The sequence below is a fragment of the Mustelus asterias genome, chromosome 7, assembly GCF_964213995.1.
Source record: "Mustelus asterias chromosome 7, sMusAst1.hap1.1, whole genome shotgun sequence".
Taxonomy (NCBI): Eukaryota; Metazoa; Chordata; class Chondrichthyes; order Carcharhiniformes; family Triakidae; genus Mustelus; species Mustelus asterias.
In genome coordinates this window covers 37,792,836-37,814,454 of record NC_135807.1, presented here as the reverse complement: position 1 = coordinate 37,814,454, position 21,619 = coordinate 37,792,836, and the positions used below count along the sequence as shown (strand labels likewise).

Here is a 21,619-nt window from a genome sequence, read left to right as displayed (position 1 = left end):
CTGGAGTGGGACTCAAACCAAGAGCTTCTGCAGAGGCAGGGACGCCCACCACTGCACCACAAGACGTCCATGTTGGCATTCTGTCAACTGAAAAGTTTTGTTAAAAATGAGCTCACTTATGCCATGAAGCTTTATTATTAAATCACATAATAGCCATTGATGGGGAAATCAATCCATCACAAAAGATCCCAAAAGAACTCCACTGTGCCACGTCCGATAGTTCACTTAGTCAATCGAGGGCTTTGTTGATCACTGATTATGTGAAGAATTTCCTGATTGCAATCTTAAAATTATCTCTCTTGTATGAATCTTGATCCACTTGTTCAATGTTCCAGGTTAAATTTAGCAACATTTTCGAAGTCCATACCTTTGTCTCTGTAACTTTAACAATCTCATAAACCCATGTAATGGTTGATGCTCCGCAGAGGCTGATCTTGAGTCTTTCCTCGTACCTCAGACTGCTGAAACTTGATCAGCCCCAGATTCCTCTCTGCACTGCCTCCAGTGGTTGAATAACTCCATTTTCATTTAGAAGGACAAGGGCAGTAGATACATGGGAACATCACCACCTGCAAATTTCCCTCCAAGCAACCCACTATTTTGACTCGGAAATATGTCGCCGTTCCTTCGCAGTCGCTGGATCAAAATCCTGGAATTCCTTCCCTAATGGCATTGTGGGTCAACCCACAGAATATGGACTACAGCGATTCAAGGAGGCAGCTCACCACCACCTTCTCAAGGGCAATTAGGGATGGACAATAAATGCTGGCCAGCCAGCGAGGCCCATGTCCCACGAATGAATAAAAAAAATGAATACATAAAAAAAGGTCAAACTGGTTAGTGAGCATTTGGTCAAGGGGTTGGCAATGGGGCAGTGAAAAAGCTCCTGAATGGTTGCAGGGGTACCAGTCAGAATAACTACTCCTTCACCTTCAAACCCAGGTTTCCTCCTTCCTGCCCTTGTTGATCTTTCAATCATAGAGTTTGTCTCTGGAGGAACAGTAGGAGAGAGAGAGTGTGAGAGAGAGCTGTGCTTGGTGTACCTAGAGCAGTGAGCTCTAGAGAGATGAAATCTCTGATTGCAGGAGCAGCTCCTCACAGTTTCTGTCTCTCTGACGCTTGCTGCTGCTTGAATAACAACTCTGCATTATTTTCCTAATTGCACTGGCGTTTGCGCCTCCAATTGTTCAGCCTCATTTGGACTATGGAAGAAGCGGAGGTCAGAGACATATTTAGAATAGCAGAATTCTAGGCAGCTCACCACGATCTTCTCAAGGGCAACTAGGGATGGGCAATAAATGCTGGCCAGCCAGCGATGCCCATGTCCCACGAATGAATTTTTAAAAATCCAAATGTTCGAATTTCACCAAAAGGCAGAGATTTCTTATCTCTGTTCAAAGGCGGCAGCTGAGCTGTGGCAGTCCACAGCTAGCCACTTTCGTTCATATTACTCGAGATCGATTGCCACCAATATCCCCAGTGCCCTCATAATTACAACAGCCATACTGAAAGCACAGGCACTGCACCATGCGGGAGCACTGGAGTTTGGAAAATATACAGAGCCTTCATTAACAAGTAGTGCTTGTAAGTGTTTAATGTTTCAAAAAGTCATTCTCAGGACGTGGGCATTTTTACATTTGTTGCAATCCTAGTTTTTACAGTGAAGTGTTGCTGAATTTCTGGTTGAATCATTTCAGTGTGTGTGATCTTGTTATTTTTTTGATGCAGTTTGATATAATTGAATGTCTAGCTAGGCTATTTCAGAGAGTCTGTTCAAGGTCAACAAAATCACTCTACAACTGGACTCACATCCAGGTTAGATCAGATAAGGATTCAAGCTTCCTTCCTAAGGGCAATTTGTGGGCTCTCTTGCACCGCCCTATCAAATATTCCCAGCACAGGTGAGGCAAAGCTCCCTTTATAAACATACAATTAAGAGCAGGAGTAGGCTATTCGGCCCCTCAAGCTTGCTCCACCATTCAACAAGATCATGGCTGATCTGTTTGTGTTAATTTCCACATTTTCCACCTTCCACTGATTACCTCTGATTCCCTTGTCTAACAAGAATCTGACTACCTCCGCGTTAAAAATATTCAATTAACCTGTCTTTACACTGTACCATGGAACATTTCCAGAGGAAATACACTGCAGATTAAATAAAGTGTAGCTCTTTTGAATGTGCCCACACATTTTAGGTGTATGTAATGTTTCTTCAGTGTGGAGGAAAGGTAATTTGACATTAAACTAAAATGGTCAAATCCACTGCAGGCTGGGACTCGCCACTTCTACCTGGTCTGCGCTTAGATGTCACTCCAGTTCCACAGTGTTTGGTTGACTTTTAAAGCTATCAGGGTAACTATGGATAGGAAATGAATACCGTCTTGTTAATATTGATCACATATTAGGAACAACCAGGAGCAATGAGTTTAGTTGAGGAGTTCAGCTATTTTCTCCGTGGAATAATGATTTTCTACGAATAATATCATGGAAACACTATTATCACACTGACCTCAGTATTTCAAAGAAAAGGTCACCCCCCTCTGAGCAACTAGCTGTAGGCAGGAAATGTTGATATGGCTAGCAATGCCCCCATTTCTAAAGCCTGAAGGGTATCTTGCTGTGCATCCATGCTGATGTTGACCGAGAGTTGGGTCACTGCCTGTGTGGAGTTTGCACATTCTCCTTGTGTCTGCATGGGTTTTCTCCAGGTGCTCCGGTTTCCTCCCACAATCCAAAGATGTGCGGGTTAGGTTGACTGGCCATGCTAAAAAAATTGTCCCTTAGTGTCCTGAGATGTGTAGGTTAGAGGGATTAGCGGGTAAATGTGTAGGGATATGGGGGTGGGGCCTGGGTGGGATTGTGGTCGGTGCAGACTCGATGGACCGAATGGCCTCCTTCTGCACTGTAGGGTTTCTATGATTTCTATGAGAGAATGTGTGATGTTAGAAAGTGTTATGTATTTGTGCCTTGCACTAACTCAGACATAAATACCTGAGGAAAAAATAAGGAAGAACAATGTACAACTCATCTTGCTTTCTTATGGTATCCTGCTATATTTTTGAGGAGCTAAAGTGTTTTTTGTCCATCCACCCCGCTCCTCTCCCGACACACACACACCCACACACACACATCTCGAGTCACCGAGTGAGAAATCTGATGTAATGTTAGACTGAATCTTAGTTCCAGGATCTATGAAGGTCAGTCACACATGTCCTTTAGAAAAAGCCCGCAGATATATTTTAACACTAGGTTTCTCTTTGTGAGGAACACCAGTAAAGTTGACATCCTGCCGCAGTAGCTTAGTGTCATGGAGCCTTCAAGGGAACAATGTTTGGCAGGTACATGTGTTTCTTTTATGTTTTGGACACTTTTTTTAAAGCTCTATTGCGCTGAATGATACATTGTCAGAGTCTCAAACACATTTAAATGCTGTCACTCAATCAGAGCATGAAACTTTATCTTGCAGTAAGACTGAGACTGATTTGGTTCCAGTTGTTTGCACAAATGCTACACCGTCAGGATTGTGCATCCGGTTTCCACATCCGCATTGTAGCTGGGTGAAGTCTAGAATACTCCTGATTCTAGGAGCTTTTTTATCCTGTTTTGACCCAAGCTAAACCCGTAACTTCCAGGTTTCCCAGCTTCAGATCTGCCGATCTGGGTGGTGGGGGGGAGGGGTGTTGACCCCAAGGATATGTTGGGGATCCCTCTCGGAACTTCCCGAGTGAGCACTTGCACCGCAATTCTCCAGAATACCTCCCTTCCCCTGGATAATTGTGCTGTATTAGGAACCAGCTGACAAACAAGTTAAATCGCTAACCTCGATAGTTTCACCAGAGTTTCGCTAATAGTTACTCAGAAGAAATTAGAAGACATAAAACCTCTTCTAACTTCTGCGTAACTATTTTAAACACCGAGGCTGGTCCCCTCACCACCTCCCTAACCATTTCCAACACTCACACCTGACCTGCGACCCTCTCCCCCAACTACCCCTGCCCCCCTGACCTCTGAACTCCCCACCACCCCCATTCCAAAACATCTGATCCTTGACTTCCCCCACACCTGCCAACCTGATTTCTAACCACCCCCACCATCCTCTACCCTCAAACATCTAACCCCACCCCCGAGTCCCCCAACCTCTGACTCACCCCCACTATGATCGCCAACAGCCCCCACTCTGACCTCCGATCTTTGACCCAGCATTGCCCTAACACTCCCCCACCCTCCTGACCTCTGGTCCCTGACCTTCAACCCACCCAAGCCTCCAATCCCGTCCACCAACATCCCCTGGCCTTTGACCTCCCCTTACCCTCTGACCACCTCTCATCCCCTGACCTCTGATCCCTTCCATCGCCCGAACCCCTCCATGAGCAGGAACAGTTTCTCCCTATCTACGAAGTCCAGCCCACTCGTGATTTTGAACATCTCAATCAAATCTCCTCTTAGCCTTCCAAGGAGAACAGTCCCAACCTCACCATTCTATCCTCATAACTGAACTTTCTGATCCCTTGAACCATTCTTGTAAACCTCCTCTGCACTCTCTCCAATGTGTTCACATCTTATATTCTATGATTGTTATGACGACAAATGTAGCTGCCATTTTGCACAGCAAACTCCCACACAATGAGATGAACCTGTATTTTAGTGATGTGACAGCAATGTTAACAAAAAGAATGGGAACAATCCCTGCTCTTCTTCAAATCCGACCTTACATTTCTTCAGGTATCAGCTGTGGCTCACTGGTAGTGTTCTGACCTCTGGAAGGAAAGGGTCATGAAGAGATTGGGCACCTCATACAGGCAGACACTCCAGTGCCGCACTGAGTCGCATTGTCAGAAACCTCCCCCTCCCCCCATATTTCAGGTTAGTCATTAAACTGACACCCTGGGCCCTATTTTACCATTTTAATTCTAAGTGCTGGGTGCACTTGAAACTGGGAGTGTTTCAGATCCGATGTTTAGACCCATTCTCAGGTGCCCCCATACGCACTCTGTCTGAAAAAATAGCAGCGATTCCGAATCGCGCTGCAGAAGCCTGTGGGTGGGGCTTATCACACCCGAAACCCTGCAGCTCCGGTCGGTGCTTCCAAATGCGCATGTGCAGTAAAACAAAATAGAAAAGCGCTCTCCTGCCACGTCACTCCCAGGCCGGATAATGCCTCCCCCTGGACCCCACAGACATTGCCCCACCCTCACAACATAACTGACCCCAATATCCACCCACCCCCCCCCCCCGCTACTCAGACCGATCATGGCCCCCTTCCCCCCCACCACCAATTGCACACAGAGTGGCAGTGGACCCCCTTCCCCCTCCCACCGATCGCACGCAGAGTGGCAGTGGACACCCCGCCCCCTCACCAGAGAGCCATCTGACCCGCCTCCCTCCACGCCCCCCCCATCAGAGCGCGATGTGACCCACCTCCCCCCCCCCACCAGAGAGTGATCTGGCCCACCTCCCCCCCCCCCCCCACCAGAGAGCCATCTGGCCCGCCGCCCTCCCCCCCACCAGGGAGCGATCTGACCCACCTGCCCCCCCCACCAGAGAGCCATCTGACCTGCCTCCCTCCCCCCCGCCCCACCTGAGAGCCATCTGACCTGCCTGCCTCCCCCCCACCCCACCACCGACCTGAGTCAGAGATCTGCCGGAAGCTCTAAACTTACCTCTTCAGAAGCTGGAGCGCCCGAATTGGATCTTTGTGCACCATGCCTGTTTTGCGCCGAATCTGGACAGTTGAACGCGGTGAGAAAGGGGGAAGTGCTCAGGGGATAGATAAATTTTTGAATAGTAAAGGAATTAAAGATGAGTGGGTGGGTAAGTGGAGCTGAGTCCACGAAAAGATCAGTCATGATCTTATTGAATGGCGGAGCAGGCTCGAGGGGCCAGATGGCCTACTCCTGCTCCTAGTTCTTATATTCTTACATACTGGTAAAGTTGGGCATCCAGCCCATTAATTCACTTTAATTACATTTAAATATATTTAAATTGCCGTCGCGCCATTTTCAGCCATTGGTAAAGGGGGAACAGCCATGGAGGCGGTTGCGGATCGTGCTACTCACCTCACGCCCGACTTTACCAAGTTTTTGCACCCGAAAATGGGCACAACTTGACAGTAAAATCGGGCCCTCTGTTTCTGGTAAACATAACTAATCCTGAGGCACTATTCCAAGAACTGTAAGGTTTTCTGGGCAACATTGATGCCAACACCTCAAATAGCTTCAAAGCTGTTCGTGGGTAAATTGGCAGCCATGGTTGTAAAGCACTTTTGGATGCCCCAACCTCGGAGGTCATGGCAGGTGTTACATGAATGCCAGTCTTTTATTGATTCATTCATTCTGAGTGGCACAGTGGTTCGATTCCCGGCTTCCTGGTCACTACCTGTGTAGAGTTTGCACGTTCTCCCCTTTTCCTCCGGGTGCTCCGATTTCCTCCCACAAGACTTGCTGGTTAGGTGCATTGGCCATGCTAAATTCTCCCTCAGTGTACCCGAACAGGCGCCAGTGCGGCGACTAAGGGATTTTCACAGTGACCTCACTGCAGTGTGAATGTAAGCCTACTTGTGACTAATAAATAAACTTTTCATTTTGTTTATTGTGACTGGGCCATGAGGTGGACTTAGTTCTGACTTTTGGCAATGACAGGGTCATGGCACCGCAAGAGTTAAGGAACTAAGTCCAAGAGCTCATGAGCATTGAACAGACGCAGCTATTTATAGAGTTATCTGTTTTAACTGAATCTCGTGAAATATTTGCCATCGCTCCTTCGTGCCGCCTTTTTCAGGATGTCCTTGTCTCCTTATAATGTTCACTTTCTCACACCCAAGTGTGGAAACTGTCTGATTTGGCCTCACATATACATGGCTAGGACTGATGTCTGTCTACAGAATGTAACTGTGTATCATATCTTGACAGAACGAGACATCTGCGCCTTAAAGTCGATCGGAGGTTCATGTGAAATTTGGCAGGTGTGTGAGAGAATCAGCTAGAAAACAGTTAAAAAATGTTAAAAGACAAAAAAATGCTTGAAGCAAACAGAAATGTCATCCTCCACCGGTTGATGGAAGATTTTTTGAAATACATTCTTGGCATACGGACATTACAAGCAAGACCGAGCATTTATTGTCCATTGAGAAGCTGTTGGTGAGACCTCTTCTTGAACTATTGTATTTCATGTAGTGAAGGTGCTCTCACAGTGCTGCCAGTGAGTTCCGGGATTTTGATTCAGTGACAATAAAAGAATAAAAATATAAAAGCATAAGAAATAGGAGCAGGTGTAGGACCCCTCGGCACCTCAAGCCTGATTCACCACTCAATACGATCGTGCTTAAAAAACAGTTTTTAAAAATTCTCCCCATCTCCCCTATGGAATTTCCATCCAATGATAATGTTCTCTAGCCCTGGTTTCATTGTACTGAGATTGATCAACTGAGGTTGATTGAGATGCAACTTTCTCTGAAGACTTTGCCTCTCAGTCCATAATAACTACAAATAATAATTATGATTCTGGGATGAAGACCCAGCAAAATATAAAAGCGTAAGAAATAGGAACATGATTTCAAGTTTTTTTGTTATTAATGACACAAATAGGTTTACACTAACACTGCAATGAAGTTACTGTGAAAATCCCCTAGTCGCCACACTCCAGCACCTGGTCGGGTACACTGAGGGAGAATTTTGCATGGCCATTGCACCTAACCAGCACATATTTTGGACTGTGGGAGGAAACTCACCCAGAGGAAACCCACATAGACACAGGGAGAACATGTAGATTCTGCACAGATAGTGACCCAAGCTGGAAATTGAACTCAAGTCCCTGGCACTGTGAGGCCTCAGTGCTAACCACTGTGCTGCCATGCCGCCTTGGAAGTAAAAAGAGAATGTGCTGGAAACACTGGCAGATCTGGCAGCCTCCATGTAATGAGGCATTTCAGATCTGTTCCCTTTCATCAAAAGTGTAGAAAGGTCACTGAGCCTGAAATATTAATGCTGTTTCTCTCTTCACAGAGGCTGCCCAACCTGCTGAATATATCCATCAGTTTCTCTATCTTATTAGCTCAATGGCCAGGCACATAGGTATCTGGGAGCTCTCCGCTGGCTTCTGGTAACTGAAAAGCTGCACCTGTGGGATAGTAAGAAGTCTTACAGACCAGGTTAAAATCCTACAGGTTTATTTGGAATCATGAGCTTTCCGAGTACTGCTCCTTCATCAGGTGAGTCAAATGATGAAGGAGCAGTGCTCACCTGATGAAGGAGCAGCGCTCCGAAAGCTTGTGATTCCAGATAAACCTATTGGACTTTAACCTGGTGCTGTGAGCCTTCTTATTGTGCCCATCCCAGTCCAACGCCGACATCTCCACATCCTGTGGGATAGACAGATGTGCCAGTGGTGATAAAATGACTGCATTACAGGTCAATCAAAGTGAGGGAACATTTATAAATTTTCATTGACTATATTCATTAATATAAACCATTGACACAATTGGTGCGTTGCAGCCAAAGGTTCATTTAGAAATCTACAAGGGCACAGTACAACTCTCCATATGGTCTAAAATATGTGGAAGAGCCTTATTTGTCAATAACATTGTCCATACTGTATTTATATAATGCAATGATTAGACACAGATTGTAACTATTGGTATTTATTTACAGTTGGTTCTACATTTATTAGTGCATTTGTAAAACTCACTGGGACATGGGCCTACTCCCTGGGCCCCAGACATCAAGACCTGAGTTACAGATGAAGGCAAATTTAATAATTCGTCTTTACAAGTAAACAAAAAGCAACAGAGCAACAAAGCAAGGAGGCTGTTTTTAAACAATATTTAAAGAAAGGCAGTGACTGATAAATATAAAGAGTGATTCCACCATCCATTATAAACCCAATTCAGAATGTCGACTCATGCAGGCTGTGATTTTCCATCTATTCGTTTTACTGGAGACCAGGCTCACTGATCAACCGTCAACCGAGAGCTGGTATGCTATATATACCCACATACTTAAACAATCAGATTGCTACATCTAACACAGAGTTCCCTTCAGCTTCAATCCAACTTGGAACTAATTGACTATCAAAGTGACCTATCCAACTTACTTCCTCCCATTCTGAGGATTACCTCCTGCCTCACTCTCAATTTCCAGTTCCCTCTTTTCCTAACTCCACATGCCACTCTGCTGCTGCCTCTATCTAACAACTCCATTGCTCCCTTCAGACATTTTGATGTTCTACACATTTGATTATCTCATCTCTGTCAGAACCGGAATTTTCCGTCCCGCCCACCATGGGAATCGTAGTGGGCAGGGGGCAGACCATGCAAAGGTCCGTTGACCTCAGGTGGGATTTTTCGGTTTTAGGGTGAGTACGGCCAGAAAATCCTGCCCCTGTGGGGTCTGCCACCTTCTTGATCCTCAGATACAAATCCTTGCAAATCCGAAGATCACCAGCTTTAGCCCACCTGGTTGAAAATTGAGTTGATCATAGAATCATAGAATGCTCAAATGCAGAAGGAGGCCATTCAGCCCATCGAGTCTGCACCGACTACAATCCCACCCAGGTAGGATAACCCCATAACCCCTCGCATTTACCATAGCTAGTCCCCCTGACATCAAGGGGCAATTTAGCATGGCCAATCCGCCTAGCCTGCACATCTTTGGACTGTGGGTGGAAACCGGAGCACCCAGAGGAAAACCACGCAAACATGGGAAGAATGTGCAAACTCCACACAGAGAGTGAGCCAAGCTGGGATTCGAACCCGGGTCCCTGGCACTGTGAGGCAGCAGTGCTAACCACTGTGTGACCCTGCCGTCCAATCTGGCATAATCACTTGAAAATGTTGTGGCCAGTGTGATCCTGGTATGGCGCACCAGCAAGGCATCAGGATCCTGAGGATTTAGTCTGCCTGTGTATTGGGATTGTACCAATGAGCTGTGGGTACTATTCATAATCCCAAAGGTACACAGCTGAACATGAAAGAGGCAGCAACTTTGACTGGCATGGATGCCAGGTGAGAGATCTGTGAGAATCTGCAGGTGGAAGTCCTGATTCTCCAGCCTCCACTTTATAATAATAACCACAGGTCTACCAGAGAAACCTTTAAGGATTTCTGGTTTGACTGCTGAACCCCTTCAGAAACAGTGTGCCTGCTACATACCAGTGTCATTCACAGACCAATCTGGCAAAGGCAGCCTGAAACAGACAGTAGATTGCCTCTTCTCTATGGACTATCTTCAGTTACAGGCACAAATAGGATTAATATGTCAGGTGGCATGTTTCCAGCATGAAATAAGCATGTGCCCAACTATTGACCCTCGAGGTGCCGATGTTAGATTTATAAAACAGGTATAAAATCATCAAAGATTTCAGCCATTGTTACTTTCCAGAGGCAAATTATTTTATCACTCCAAAATCATCATCAAGAGTTGACAGCAATAAAAAGAACTCCCTTTCTCCAATACAAATAGCCTCTTTAATGTTCCTTCCACCACTCTCACATCTGATGTTGAATGATATTTTTGTCGCTAAAATCTGTTCACCTCCCTCCATTTCCTCCAGCCCGAGTTCATTTCCTTTTCCAACTGACTTTACAACCCTTTATAGCCCTTCCCCATCACTGCCCGAGTCCTCAACAGATTCATCACTTCCAACGGACCCTGTTTTCTTGCCTCTCCTTGCCCAGACCGAGCCTGGCCACATCTCCGGTATAGACCACTCAAACATAGCTTCTGAATGCTATGGCCACCAACATTATCAAGTGCGTTCATTGTTCAGGGCCTGTTATCTGCTACTTTGCTCCTGTTTATTAAAGAGGCCACTCATGATCCCCTTGGTCACTTTAACAATGCCTTTCATTTCTCTGCACCATTTAGATACAAGTTGTTTATAATTGATACAGAGGTTAAAAGGAACCTGGTTGTGTCTACTTCAATATTATCATATTTTGTGTATTTTTTTTACAAATCAGTGTCTCTTTTGCAAAATTTGACCCCAATTCACCTTTTGAAATCAAGCTTATGACTGTTGAAGCTTTCCATTGATCATACACAGAATGAAGGGAAAAGACCTTGATGCCTTTGAAAACTCAATAGTTCTTGACTGTCATGGAAAGTGCAACTCAACTAATAACAACGATTGCAAATATTCAAAGTTTCAGAAAAGGCAGAAAACTTGAAGGTTTCTTTGTACTCGATAAATAACCTCTCACTGGAAGCTGCATGGAAGAACTGCTCAGTTATTTATAAACCCGTACCAAGCCCCTCAAGAGATAATCTAAATGAATTACCCCGGTTTGTCTGCACACCACTGACCTGACAGAGAAGTGTGCACCCTTGACATTTCCCTGAATATTTACCTCAGAGCTCAACATTAACATATCTCTCATAGCCTCTGCACAAGTGTCGATATGTTTCCTGCACTGTTTTCCCACAAGTTTATGTCAAAGTTCACATTCTTTAAGAGCTGACGTGGAGAGCTGACCTTTGCTCCCTTTCTCTGGGGTTGGATTTGAAGCCACGGTCTAGAGGTTGAAATATCCGGTATCGAGGAACTAGGAAGACTTTTTACCAGGAGCTTTCTTTGCTCCTCCCTTGGCATTCACTCCTGCCTTCCCACCAGCTTTGGCATTACCAGCTCCCTTAGCATTGGCCTTCCCATCACCTTTTGCTCCTCCTCCTCTCTGTCCTGCTCCTTTCTGTGCTGCCCCTTTCTGTCCAGCTCCTTTTTTATTGGCTTCATTCTTTGACTCATTCTTTGATCCACCCTTTTTCTCTTTCACTCCATTCTTCTTTTGTTCCTCCTTCTTCTTGCCCTCTTTTTTGGAGCCGTCAGCAGGAACTTTCGCAGAGACAGTAGGAATCTCATCCTTTTTTGCTACTTCTGCTGCAGCTATGAAATACAAAAAGACATCGATTAAAGGTTACTCCGTTAGAACCTAGCAATTACCAGCCCTGAAGGAATGTTTTGAACCATTCTTGAACTTCCTCAGGAATTCCTGTCCCTCTAAAAGGACCTGCAGGATCCCATGTCACTGGAGTAAGAAATGGGAAGGTATTAGGTGCGGTCAAACAATGAGGTAATGTAATATAATCTAAATTAAATTTAAAATGCATATATGTAATTACATGAAGGGCAGTTAGAAGAGTTGATGAGCTACAGACACAGAGCCAGATGGGTATGGTGGAAGAACGAAAATCTGGATCAGAAAAAGGACAAGTTTTGGCTATTAAATATCCAGATAAAGGCAAAACACTGCGGATGCTGGGAACTGAAACAAAAACAGAAGATGCTGGAAAATCTCAGCAGGTCTGACAGCATCTGTGGAGAGAGAATAGAGCCAATGTTTACAGGTGGCAAGGTGGCACAGTGGTAAGCACGGCTGTCTCACAGCGCCAGGGACCCGGGTTCAATTCTGACCTTGGGTAACTGACTATCTGTGTGGTGTTTGCACATTCTCCCCGTGTCTGCGTGGACTTCCTCCAGGTGCCCTGGTTTCTTCCCACAGTACAAACATGTGCAGGTTAGGTGGATTGGTCATGTTAAATTGCCCCATTAGTGTCCCAGCTTGTGTAGTTTAGGGGGATTAGCAGGGTATAAGGCAATTGTGGGCCTTGTCATAACAGATGTCTGTTACCTCCTGTATGAACTTGTGAGGGGAAGCTTGAGAAATGCTGCAAGAGATCCTTGTGGACCCTTGGAAAGAACCATTCACGTAGAAGAGTGGCGCTATTCAAGGCTACTGCCAATGAATGTTGTTCCAGTCACCTTGATGTCAACACCTGGAGAATGCGGCAGATGTGAGCCACCAGATCCCTAGACATGCAGAGGCATCATTGGCTACATTATCTTTCAATCAACTACAGAAAAAACAAGTGTGGTCTGTAAACTCTTAGTCTTGGGAATTAAGAATGCAAGGTTTGATCTCAACCTCAACTTCTGTGTCCTTGCTCATCCTCTTTGGTGAGTTTGGCATCACCATCGCAATCTCCTTTGCCATGAGATTATGCGGGCAACAATAAATGCAGCCTCTGTCTTCCTGAGGGTCCCCTTTCTGTAGCACCAATGAGAAGAAGCCATGAGTCAGCAGGAGCCTTCCAAGGTCCAATTTCTGTTGGTAACTAGCGAGTGACTTTGGGCTGAAGGCCTTGGTACCAGTGTTGGTACAAATTCACTGGTGGGCTGTGCCAGGGGGTAAGGCATGAAAGGGTGGGCCTAAGGGGGCAGGGTCTATGGGGGTGGGGCCTGAAGGGGGGAGGGGCCTGGCCAGGGTGGCCCGATCAGGAAGGGAGGATCTGAAACCCTCTAATTTTCATGCTAACTGGACACAGAATTTTTCTTGTAAAATCACCCCCACCCCCCCGGTTTGTTACCTGCTCTGAGAATGAGTAGGAATTTGCTGCTTAATGCTGTGAGAATCAGAAACTCCAGCCACGTTTTCAAATGGCAATAGGAAATTCTCTCCGTTGCTATGGTAGGAAGTTTTAATGTTTGGATATGAGACAGATGGAATGCGAAGGCATTTAAACACCAGCACAGACTAGCTGGGCTGAATGGCCTGTTTCTGTGCTGCATATTCCATGTATAGTTTTGAAGCAAGCAAACTTAAAACACCCGACACATCTTCCTTCATCGGCATGCATCCTGTTATAAGCTGTTTTAGTGAATTCAGGATATGTGCTTTAGTTTATAAAGAACTGTCTGGCTTTATAACTCGCAACTCCCTTACATGAATCCCTGATATCTTCACTCCTGCCATTGCTTACAATTAAACATGGGGCGGCACGGTGGCACAGTGGTTAACACTGCTGCCTCACAGCGCCAGGGACCCGGGTTCCATTCCCGGCCTCTGATCACATTCCCGGCCTTGGGTTACTGTCTGTGTGGAGTTTGCACATTCTCCCCGTGTCTGTGTGGGTTTCCTCTGGGTGCTCCGGTTTCCTCCCACAGTCCAAAGATGTGCTGGTTAGGTGAATTGGCCATGCTAAATTCTCCCTCAGTGTACCCAAACAGGCGCCAGAGTGTGGCGACTAGGGGATTTTCACAGTAACTCCATTGCAGTGTTAATGTGAGCTTACTTGTGACTAATAAATAAACTTTAACTTTACTTTTAGTAGTTGTACAGTTTGTCAGAAATCTCCAGTGTATAAAAATGCACATTGCATAAATGGAGACATGTTGCAAAGCCGTACATATAATCAGTAAATTAAGGGACTTACAAGACATGAAAGCCTTGTGCCCTGCTTAAATTATTCATTGTGTTTAATACATTTCAAGTGATGCCCCCGTAATTAACTCCTGCACTACTGAGAAATGGTTAGCGTTCTGTATCTGATGAATGTGACGACTCTGTTAAGCATGCATGGTGTTAATGGAATTTGGTTACATAATGCACCAGTAAAGTCATTCATGCTCTCCATTGTTTCAAGACAATTGATTGTAATCAGCAGCAGAGTAAACAATAAGAAACTGATACAGCTGATTAGTGCAAGACTCAAGGCTCAAACATCCTAAAAGTAAAGTAAAAGTTTATTTATTAGTCACAAGTCGGCTTACATTCATGCTGAAATGAAGTTACTGTGAAATTCCCCGAAGGCCAAGATGAAACTAACACCAAGACATCAGTGTAGGCGTGTTTCTATTTCTGTTCATTCTGGTGATTCATGATAAAGACTTGAGACAGGGGAGTTTGATCTACGGTGAGAGAGTGAAGTCTCGCTCTCTGGGCAGAATTTATGACTTTTCTCATCCCGAAACCATAAAATCCTCCTCTCCCCCCCCCACCCCCGGCCCCCCGAGGTCAACGGACCTTCCAATTGTCTGCCCCCTGCCCCCTCTGATTCCCATGGCAGGTGGGATGGTAAAATTCCGGTGTCTGTCTCTCTTTGGCTTAGGCAATGACGTTAGAATCATAGAATCATACAGCGCAGAAGAGGCCCTTCAGCCCATCGAGTCCGCACCGACACGTTACAAACACATGAACCCCCACCTAATCCCATCTACCAGCACTTGGCCCATAGCCCTGCAAGTTATGATGTGCCAAGTGCTCAACCAGATACTTTTTAAAGGATGTGAGGCAACCCGCTTCCACCACCCTCCCAGGGAGCGCATTCCAGACCATCACCGCTCTCTGGGTAGAAAGGTTTTTCCTCACATCCCCCCTAAACTCCTGCCCATCACCTTGAACCTATGTCCCCTCATGACTGACCCTTCAACTAAAGGGAACTGCTGCTCCCTATCCACTCTGTCCATATCCCTCAATCTTGTACACCTCGCTCAGGTCGCCCCTCAATCTTCTCTGCTCCAATGAAAGCAACCCAAACTTATGCAACCTCTCGTTATAACTTATATGTTCCATCCCAGGCAGCAACCTGGTGAATCTCCTCTGCACCCTCTCCAGTGTGTTCACATCCTTCTGATAATATGGTGACCAGAACTGCACACAGTACTCCAGCTGTGGCCTCACCAAAAGTCTATACAATTCCAACATGGCTTCCCTGCTTTTTTAATGTGTCTCTTTGGGTGAAATCTTGCGAGAACTTGCCAGTCAGTTCTATAAAAGCAAATTACTGCAGATTCTGGAATCTGAAACCAAAAGAGAAAATGCTGGAAAATCTCAGCAGGTCTGGCAACATCTATCCACCAAAATCCATTACTCCCACAGCTATTTGGACTGCAGCTCTTCGCACCCTACATCCTGTAAGGACTCCTTCCCTTTCTCCCAGCTCCTTCGCCTCCTTCGCATTTGTTCCGGTGATGCCACTTTCCAAAGTGGTGCTTCTAATATGTGCTCCTTCTTCCAACACTGTGGTTTCCCACCTACAGTTGTCGACAGGGCCCTCGACAGCGTGCGGTCCATCTCCCGCGCCACGACCCTCACCCCCTCCCCTCCCTCCCAGAACAAGGATAGAGTCTCCCTTGTTCTCACATTTCACCCCACCAGCCTCCGCATGCAAAGCATAATCCTCCGCCATTTACGCCAACTCCAGCGTGATGCCACCACCAAACACATCTTCCCTTCACTCCTTCTGTCAGCATTCCGCCGAGACCATTCCATCCGGGATAACCTAGCCCACTCCTCCACTATACCCAACACCTCTCCCATCATCCATGGCACCTTCCCATGCAATCGCAGAAGGTGTAACACTTGTCCCTTTACTTCTTCCATGCTCACCATCCAAGGTCCAAAACACTCATTCCAGGTTAAGCAACGTTTCACTTGCACCTCTCTCAGTTTGCTGGATTGCATTCACTGCTCCCAATGTGGTCCCCTCTCTATCTAGATAAATGTTTGAACAGTAAAGGAATTAAGGGTGATGGTGAGCAGGCGGGTAAGTGGAGCTGAATCCACAAGAAGATCAGCCATGATCTTATTGAATGGCGGAGCAGACTCGAGGGGCCAGATGGCCTACTCCTGCTCCTGGTTCTTATGTTCTTATGTTCTTACATCGGATAGACCAAGCGTAGACTGGGTGATCGCTTTGCTGAGCACCTTCGGTCTGTGCGCAATCAGGACACTGACCTTCCGGTTGCTTGCCATTTTAACACACGATCCTGCTCCCATGCCCATCCTTGGCCTGCTGCAATGTTCCAGTGAAGCTCAACGTCAACTGGAGGAACAGCATCTCATCTTCCGGCTAGGCACTTTACAGCCTTACGGTCTCAACATCGATTCAATAACTTCAGATAATTAGCTCTATCCCACTTCAACCCCTTTGTTTTCATTTCATTTTTAACTGTTCTCTACCTTTTATTCCTTTACTGTATTTCTTTATTTTTCTTCCCCCCACTCTTTCCCCCCATTTTATCCCCCTTTCCTTACCTTTTCTCCCCCTTAGCTTCCTCTTTCCCACTTTTTCTCAATTTTACCTCTCTCCCACCCATTCCCCCCCCCCTCCACATCTTCATCTGTCACAGCTTACCCTCTGATTTCAGCTTCTCTGCCGTACGACCATTCACACCTTTCATTCTCTCTATGAACTGCCATTAGCAGCCTTTCCCCTTGTCCTTTCATTCCCTCACCCTACAGTATAAATATCTCCCACTTTCTATGCCTTTTAACTTCGACAAAGGGTCTTCTGGACTCGAGACATCAGCTCTTTTCTCTCCTTACAGATGCTGCCAAACCTGCTGAGAGTTTCCAGCATTTTCTCAATTGGTGGCAGTCAGTTCTGGTGAGTAAACTGATGTGGAAATCTCCAGCTCCACTGGCCAGTTTTCTCTCCAGATCTTGTCACTTTAACTGTCAAAAAGAGAGTGGTCGTGGTTTTCGTCGTCACTCTGGTGAGGCGGGGACTCTTTGAGCCGGGAGCTGCATCCACTGAGATCAATCACCGGAAAGAAAAATTCATCTCCTCCCCACCTCCACCACAGGGATGTCTGTGGCCTTTCCCCGATCATTGTTGGCACTCCCATTGCTCGCAGCTTCCATTCCTCCCCACCTCAACCCCAAATAGATTAGTCCTTGCACGTGAGGCTCCCCTGGGGCATGCACTTGGCACAGCTCCTGTTGCATCCTGTGCCAGGGACAGTGCCGGGGGCATTGGCAGGGCACTGCCTGGCTACATCCCTCTCCCTCGAGGGCCATAGTGACCTTTACTCCCGGGGGGGGGGGGGGGGGGGGGAGTCCCCTCGACACATTCACGTCTGGCTGTTTGTAAACCTTGCCAATGCGATGTCCCATCGGCAAGGTACGAAAATCTAGTGGGGGGGGGAAGATCTGGCAAGGGGGGTATTTTATTGTATTTAAATTTATTGAAATGTATTAAAATCAAATTCACGGCTATTATGGGCAATGATTACACCAACAGCAAGAGGCAGCGAAAATTGGAAAATGCCATCTCGAGTCTCCACCGCCAATTTCATGGATGGAGAGTGTGGGCTCAAGATTCACCTGTTATTTTTTCCAGTGTCAGTCAAGGAAGGTGACAAATCAAATGGGCTTTCTTACACTTAGAAATATTTCTGTAGGGGCATGATTTTTCTTTGAAGTCACTCTCATGAATCTGGGCTAAAACAATATCATAACTAAAGCAATGAGAAACAAGCTCTACAGAAAAGCATCCACAATTCTAATAAAATCTATCCACTTTTTCTCAATTTTACCTCTCTCCCACCCATTCTGGTTTGTAGTGATTTTTTTCAATATTTGATAAGATAAAACAAGGGATCAGCACAATGTTAAAAATCTAATGAAAGCAATGCCATTTCAAGCTTTATAATGCAGGGGTGATCTGTCCTCGGACCAATTTTCCCACTGATTTTATGAACATCAGCAAAGGAGTCCCCTCCTGTGAAAAATTACAGACCTGACCCTTTAACTCGGTCACTGTGCACAGATACTGGTAGACACGCTGAGTATAGCGTTTTCTGAATTTATTTCAGATTGACTGCCACAATGACCCTGCCTCACTTGGCATCAAGATCTTCTGGTCCTGAATCTCAGTCTTCCCCAAGGCCATCTTGCCCACTTGAAAAAAAAGTGTGTGTTACGGGATTATAAATGTGGGCTCTGAACTCCTACACTGGAAAGACGCATGAAGTGTACTACATTTGACAAAAGTTTCTCAATTATGGTGTGCTGAGAGTTACGAGCAGGCCAATAACACAAGGGTGACTGGTAGTCAAGGACAAGGAATCCAAGCGTTTTACATCTCCAAAGATTTGTTTGGAGGCAGAAGAGTTGTCGCCTATTGGAAGTGATACCATAGGTGACTCATATCACACAGTGGGCCCGATTTTATCATCACGTTGCACCCGTTTTTGGGCGCACAAACCTGGTAAAGTCGGGCGTGAGACGAGTAGCGTGATCCATGCCCGCCTCTACGCCGGTACCCCCTTTACCAAGGCCCGAAAATGGCATTTAAATGCATGCATTTAAATTGACTTAATGGACTGCATGTCCAACCTTACTGGCGCTTCCCCCTTTACCACCACATTCACCCATCCAGAATCAGTGCAAAACAAACGTGCTCCATAGAAGTCTGGTTCGGGTGCTCCAGTTAGTGAGGAGGTAAGTGTCTAGCGTCCAGCGGCTCTCTACTTCAGATCAGTGGGAGGGGCGGGGTGGGTGGGGGGGAGTCTGCTGCCACTCTGCCTGAGATTGGTTGGGGGGGAGGGGGAAAGGGTGGGTCCACTGCCACTCTGCCTGAGATTAGTGGGGGAAGGGGGGGGGAGGGGCCCACGATCGGTCTGGGTGGCGGGGAGATAAGGGGGTCAGTAATATTGTGGGGGTGGGGCAAATTTCTTTGATGCCGGGGGAGGCATTATCCGGCCCAGGAGCGATGTGGCAAGGTAGCAGGATTTTATCTTTTTTTCTGTGCATGCGCAGTTGGAGACGCTGATCGGAGCTGCAGGATTTCGGGCGCATTAATCCCCGCCCACAGGCTTCTGCAGCATGATTCAGAATTGCTGATATTTTTGCAGGCAGAGTGCGTATGGGGACGCCTGAGAACGGGTCTAAAAGTCGAACCTGAAACACTCAGTTTCAAGTCCGCCCAGCACTTCGAATCAAAATGGCAAAATAGGGCCAGTGGATAATTCCTTTAAACTGGGAGCCCAGCTATGCTCTGATTCCGCCCTTGTTAAAATAAGTCGGACCAAAGCAGAGAGTATGAGAATAGACGTGTGGACTGAAAGGTTTTGAACAATGCACTTCTCTTTTGTTTTGGTTGCAATGGACATCTCTAATAAAGGAAACAGGGAGATGTGCCATATTTGTGTGCTGCACTACACACAGACAGACAAATCGCTAGACTTTTCTGAACATCCATTTGAATCTGAAGAGGTCATCTCAGCTCAAGTTTTGACTTCCAACAAATGACAGTTTTCAGCGGGTAATACCAGTGCCAGGTTTGGGATTCATCACTCTGCAAACACAAGACTTTCTGAAAAGAACCTTGGCTCGTGCACATTTAGAGTAGGAGTTAGATGTTGACATAGATGTTGTGGTGATGAAAATATTTGGTTGTTTCACTTCATTGCAATGCAGCATAGAAGCCCAAAGGGCATGATCTTACCTGCTGTTCACGCCACGCTCCCGCGGCAGCGAGGTCGGAGAATTTGGCGGCTAGCCAAATCTCCGTTCACTGCCCTGGGATGGGAAAATCCCACCGGCGTGAACGGTGTACGATTCCGGCCAGAGAGTTTGTAGTATCATAGAATCATACAGTGCAGAAGGAGCCCATTCGGCCCATCGAGTCTGTACCGACCACAATCCCACCCAGGCCGTACTCCTGCCACCCCACATATTTACCCTGCTAATCCCCCTGACACTAGCATCAACTTAGCATGGCCAATCAACCTAACCCGCACATCTTTGGACTGTGGGAGGAAACCGGAGCACCCGGAGGAAACCTATGCAGACATGAGGAGAACATGCAAACTCCACACAGACAGTAACCTAAGGCCAGAATTGAACCTGGGTCCCTGGCGCTGTGAGGCAGCAGTGCTAACCACTGTGCCATCAATCTGGAGTAGGTTGAGCTCATCGACTACACACTGTGCAGAGCTGTGTCCTGCTTTGTTCTCCTTCCACAATTCAGGGCATTTGAGAGAAATCTGCTAATGATAGGTGAAAAGCAGCATGAGTGTGATAATGACTGTACAAATGTTGTCTCCATCTACCTGATGCTCTGTTTGAAAAAAAAACTACCTGAAGCTGCAAGCAATGCAAACATCTGCACTTGTGCTGCTTCAGATGGTAAGATTAATGGATCATTTATTTGGCTACCAAACACAGCAGACAGATACCCAGCTTCCTGATCATCAAAAGGAAGAAGTTAAAGCCAACTTCATCACTTGCATCTTGGCAACAAGTTTCTATCCTAAGTAGTCTGACCTGACAACTAGCAACTTACTGATTTCCCATAGATGTCTGAACTTCAACAATGAAGATTTTAAGTTTGATTCCCTAGCTGAGTGGGTGGAGAGTTTCCAGCTTCAAGACACATTGTCAGTTGATAGTTTATAATGATGATTATTGTATTCTTACATCCCCGTTAAAGTGTGCTGATCAGCACAAATCAACTCCAGAGAAATGGAATCTGCACAAATTTGAGAAACCCTTTCACAACAGTGTCATTTGTCTTGACGAGCTCCTATCAAATCCACAAGTCGAGAGTGTTCTCATTGATGAGATAGAGGTGGGATGGTTGTAGGTATGGGTGCAGTGTTGATCTCATTAAGGCCAGATTACAAGTAAAATATAATTACCAAATGTCATGCAGTGAATGTATAACCTTTGCATGATCATATCGTGGTCTACTGAAAGCTGCAGCATCAAAAGAAAAGTACTTTAAAAAGTGATTTCACTGTTAGACCATCGGCCAGACTTTTCAAACCAATTACAGACAAACGTATAGTAAGTTTAACCAAAGCCAGGTCGATGTTGGCAATGGAGATAACTTCAGGGATGAGAAATCTCTCTCGATGGCAGATTTTCATCATTGCATTCCTGGACATTTTAAGGGAGGGACCCTGTTGGAGATCATGAAGCAGAAAGGTCCTTGTGGAGCAGTGAGGCCCTTGGACAGAGAGGAGATTCTTGAGGAACAGCATGGAGATATAGAATCAAAGAATCCTTACAGTGCAGAAGGAGGCCATTCAGCCCATCGTACCTGTACCAACAACAATCCTA

The 21,619-nt window shown here is 46.1% G+C and overlaps 1 protein-coding gene across 1 annotated transcript in view; it reads right to left on the bottom strand.

The window, feature by feature from the left end:
- Positions 1–11,536: 11,536 nt before the first annotated feature.
- The window catches only part of tmie (transmembrane inner ear), a 120,460-nt gene continuing 110,377 nt past the window's right edge, over positions 11,537–21,619 (bottom strand). Inside the window, exon 4 of the mRNA XM_078216996.1 lies at positions 11,537–11,874. Within this exon, the coding sequence (XP_078073122.1) occupies positions 11,537–11,874 (338 nt within the window). The remainder of the gene's footprint in view (positions 11,875–21,619) is intronic.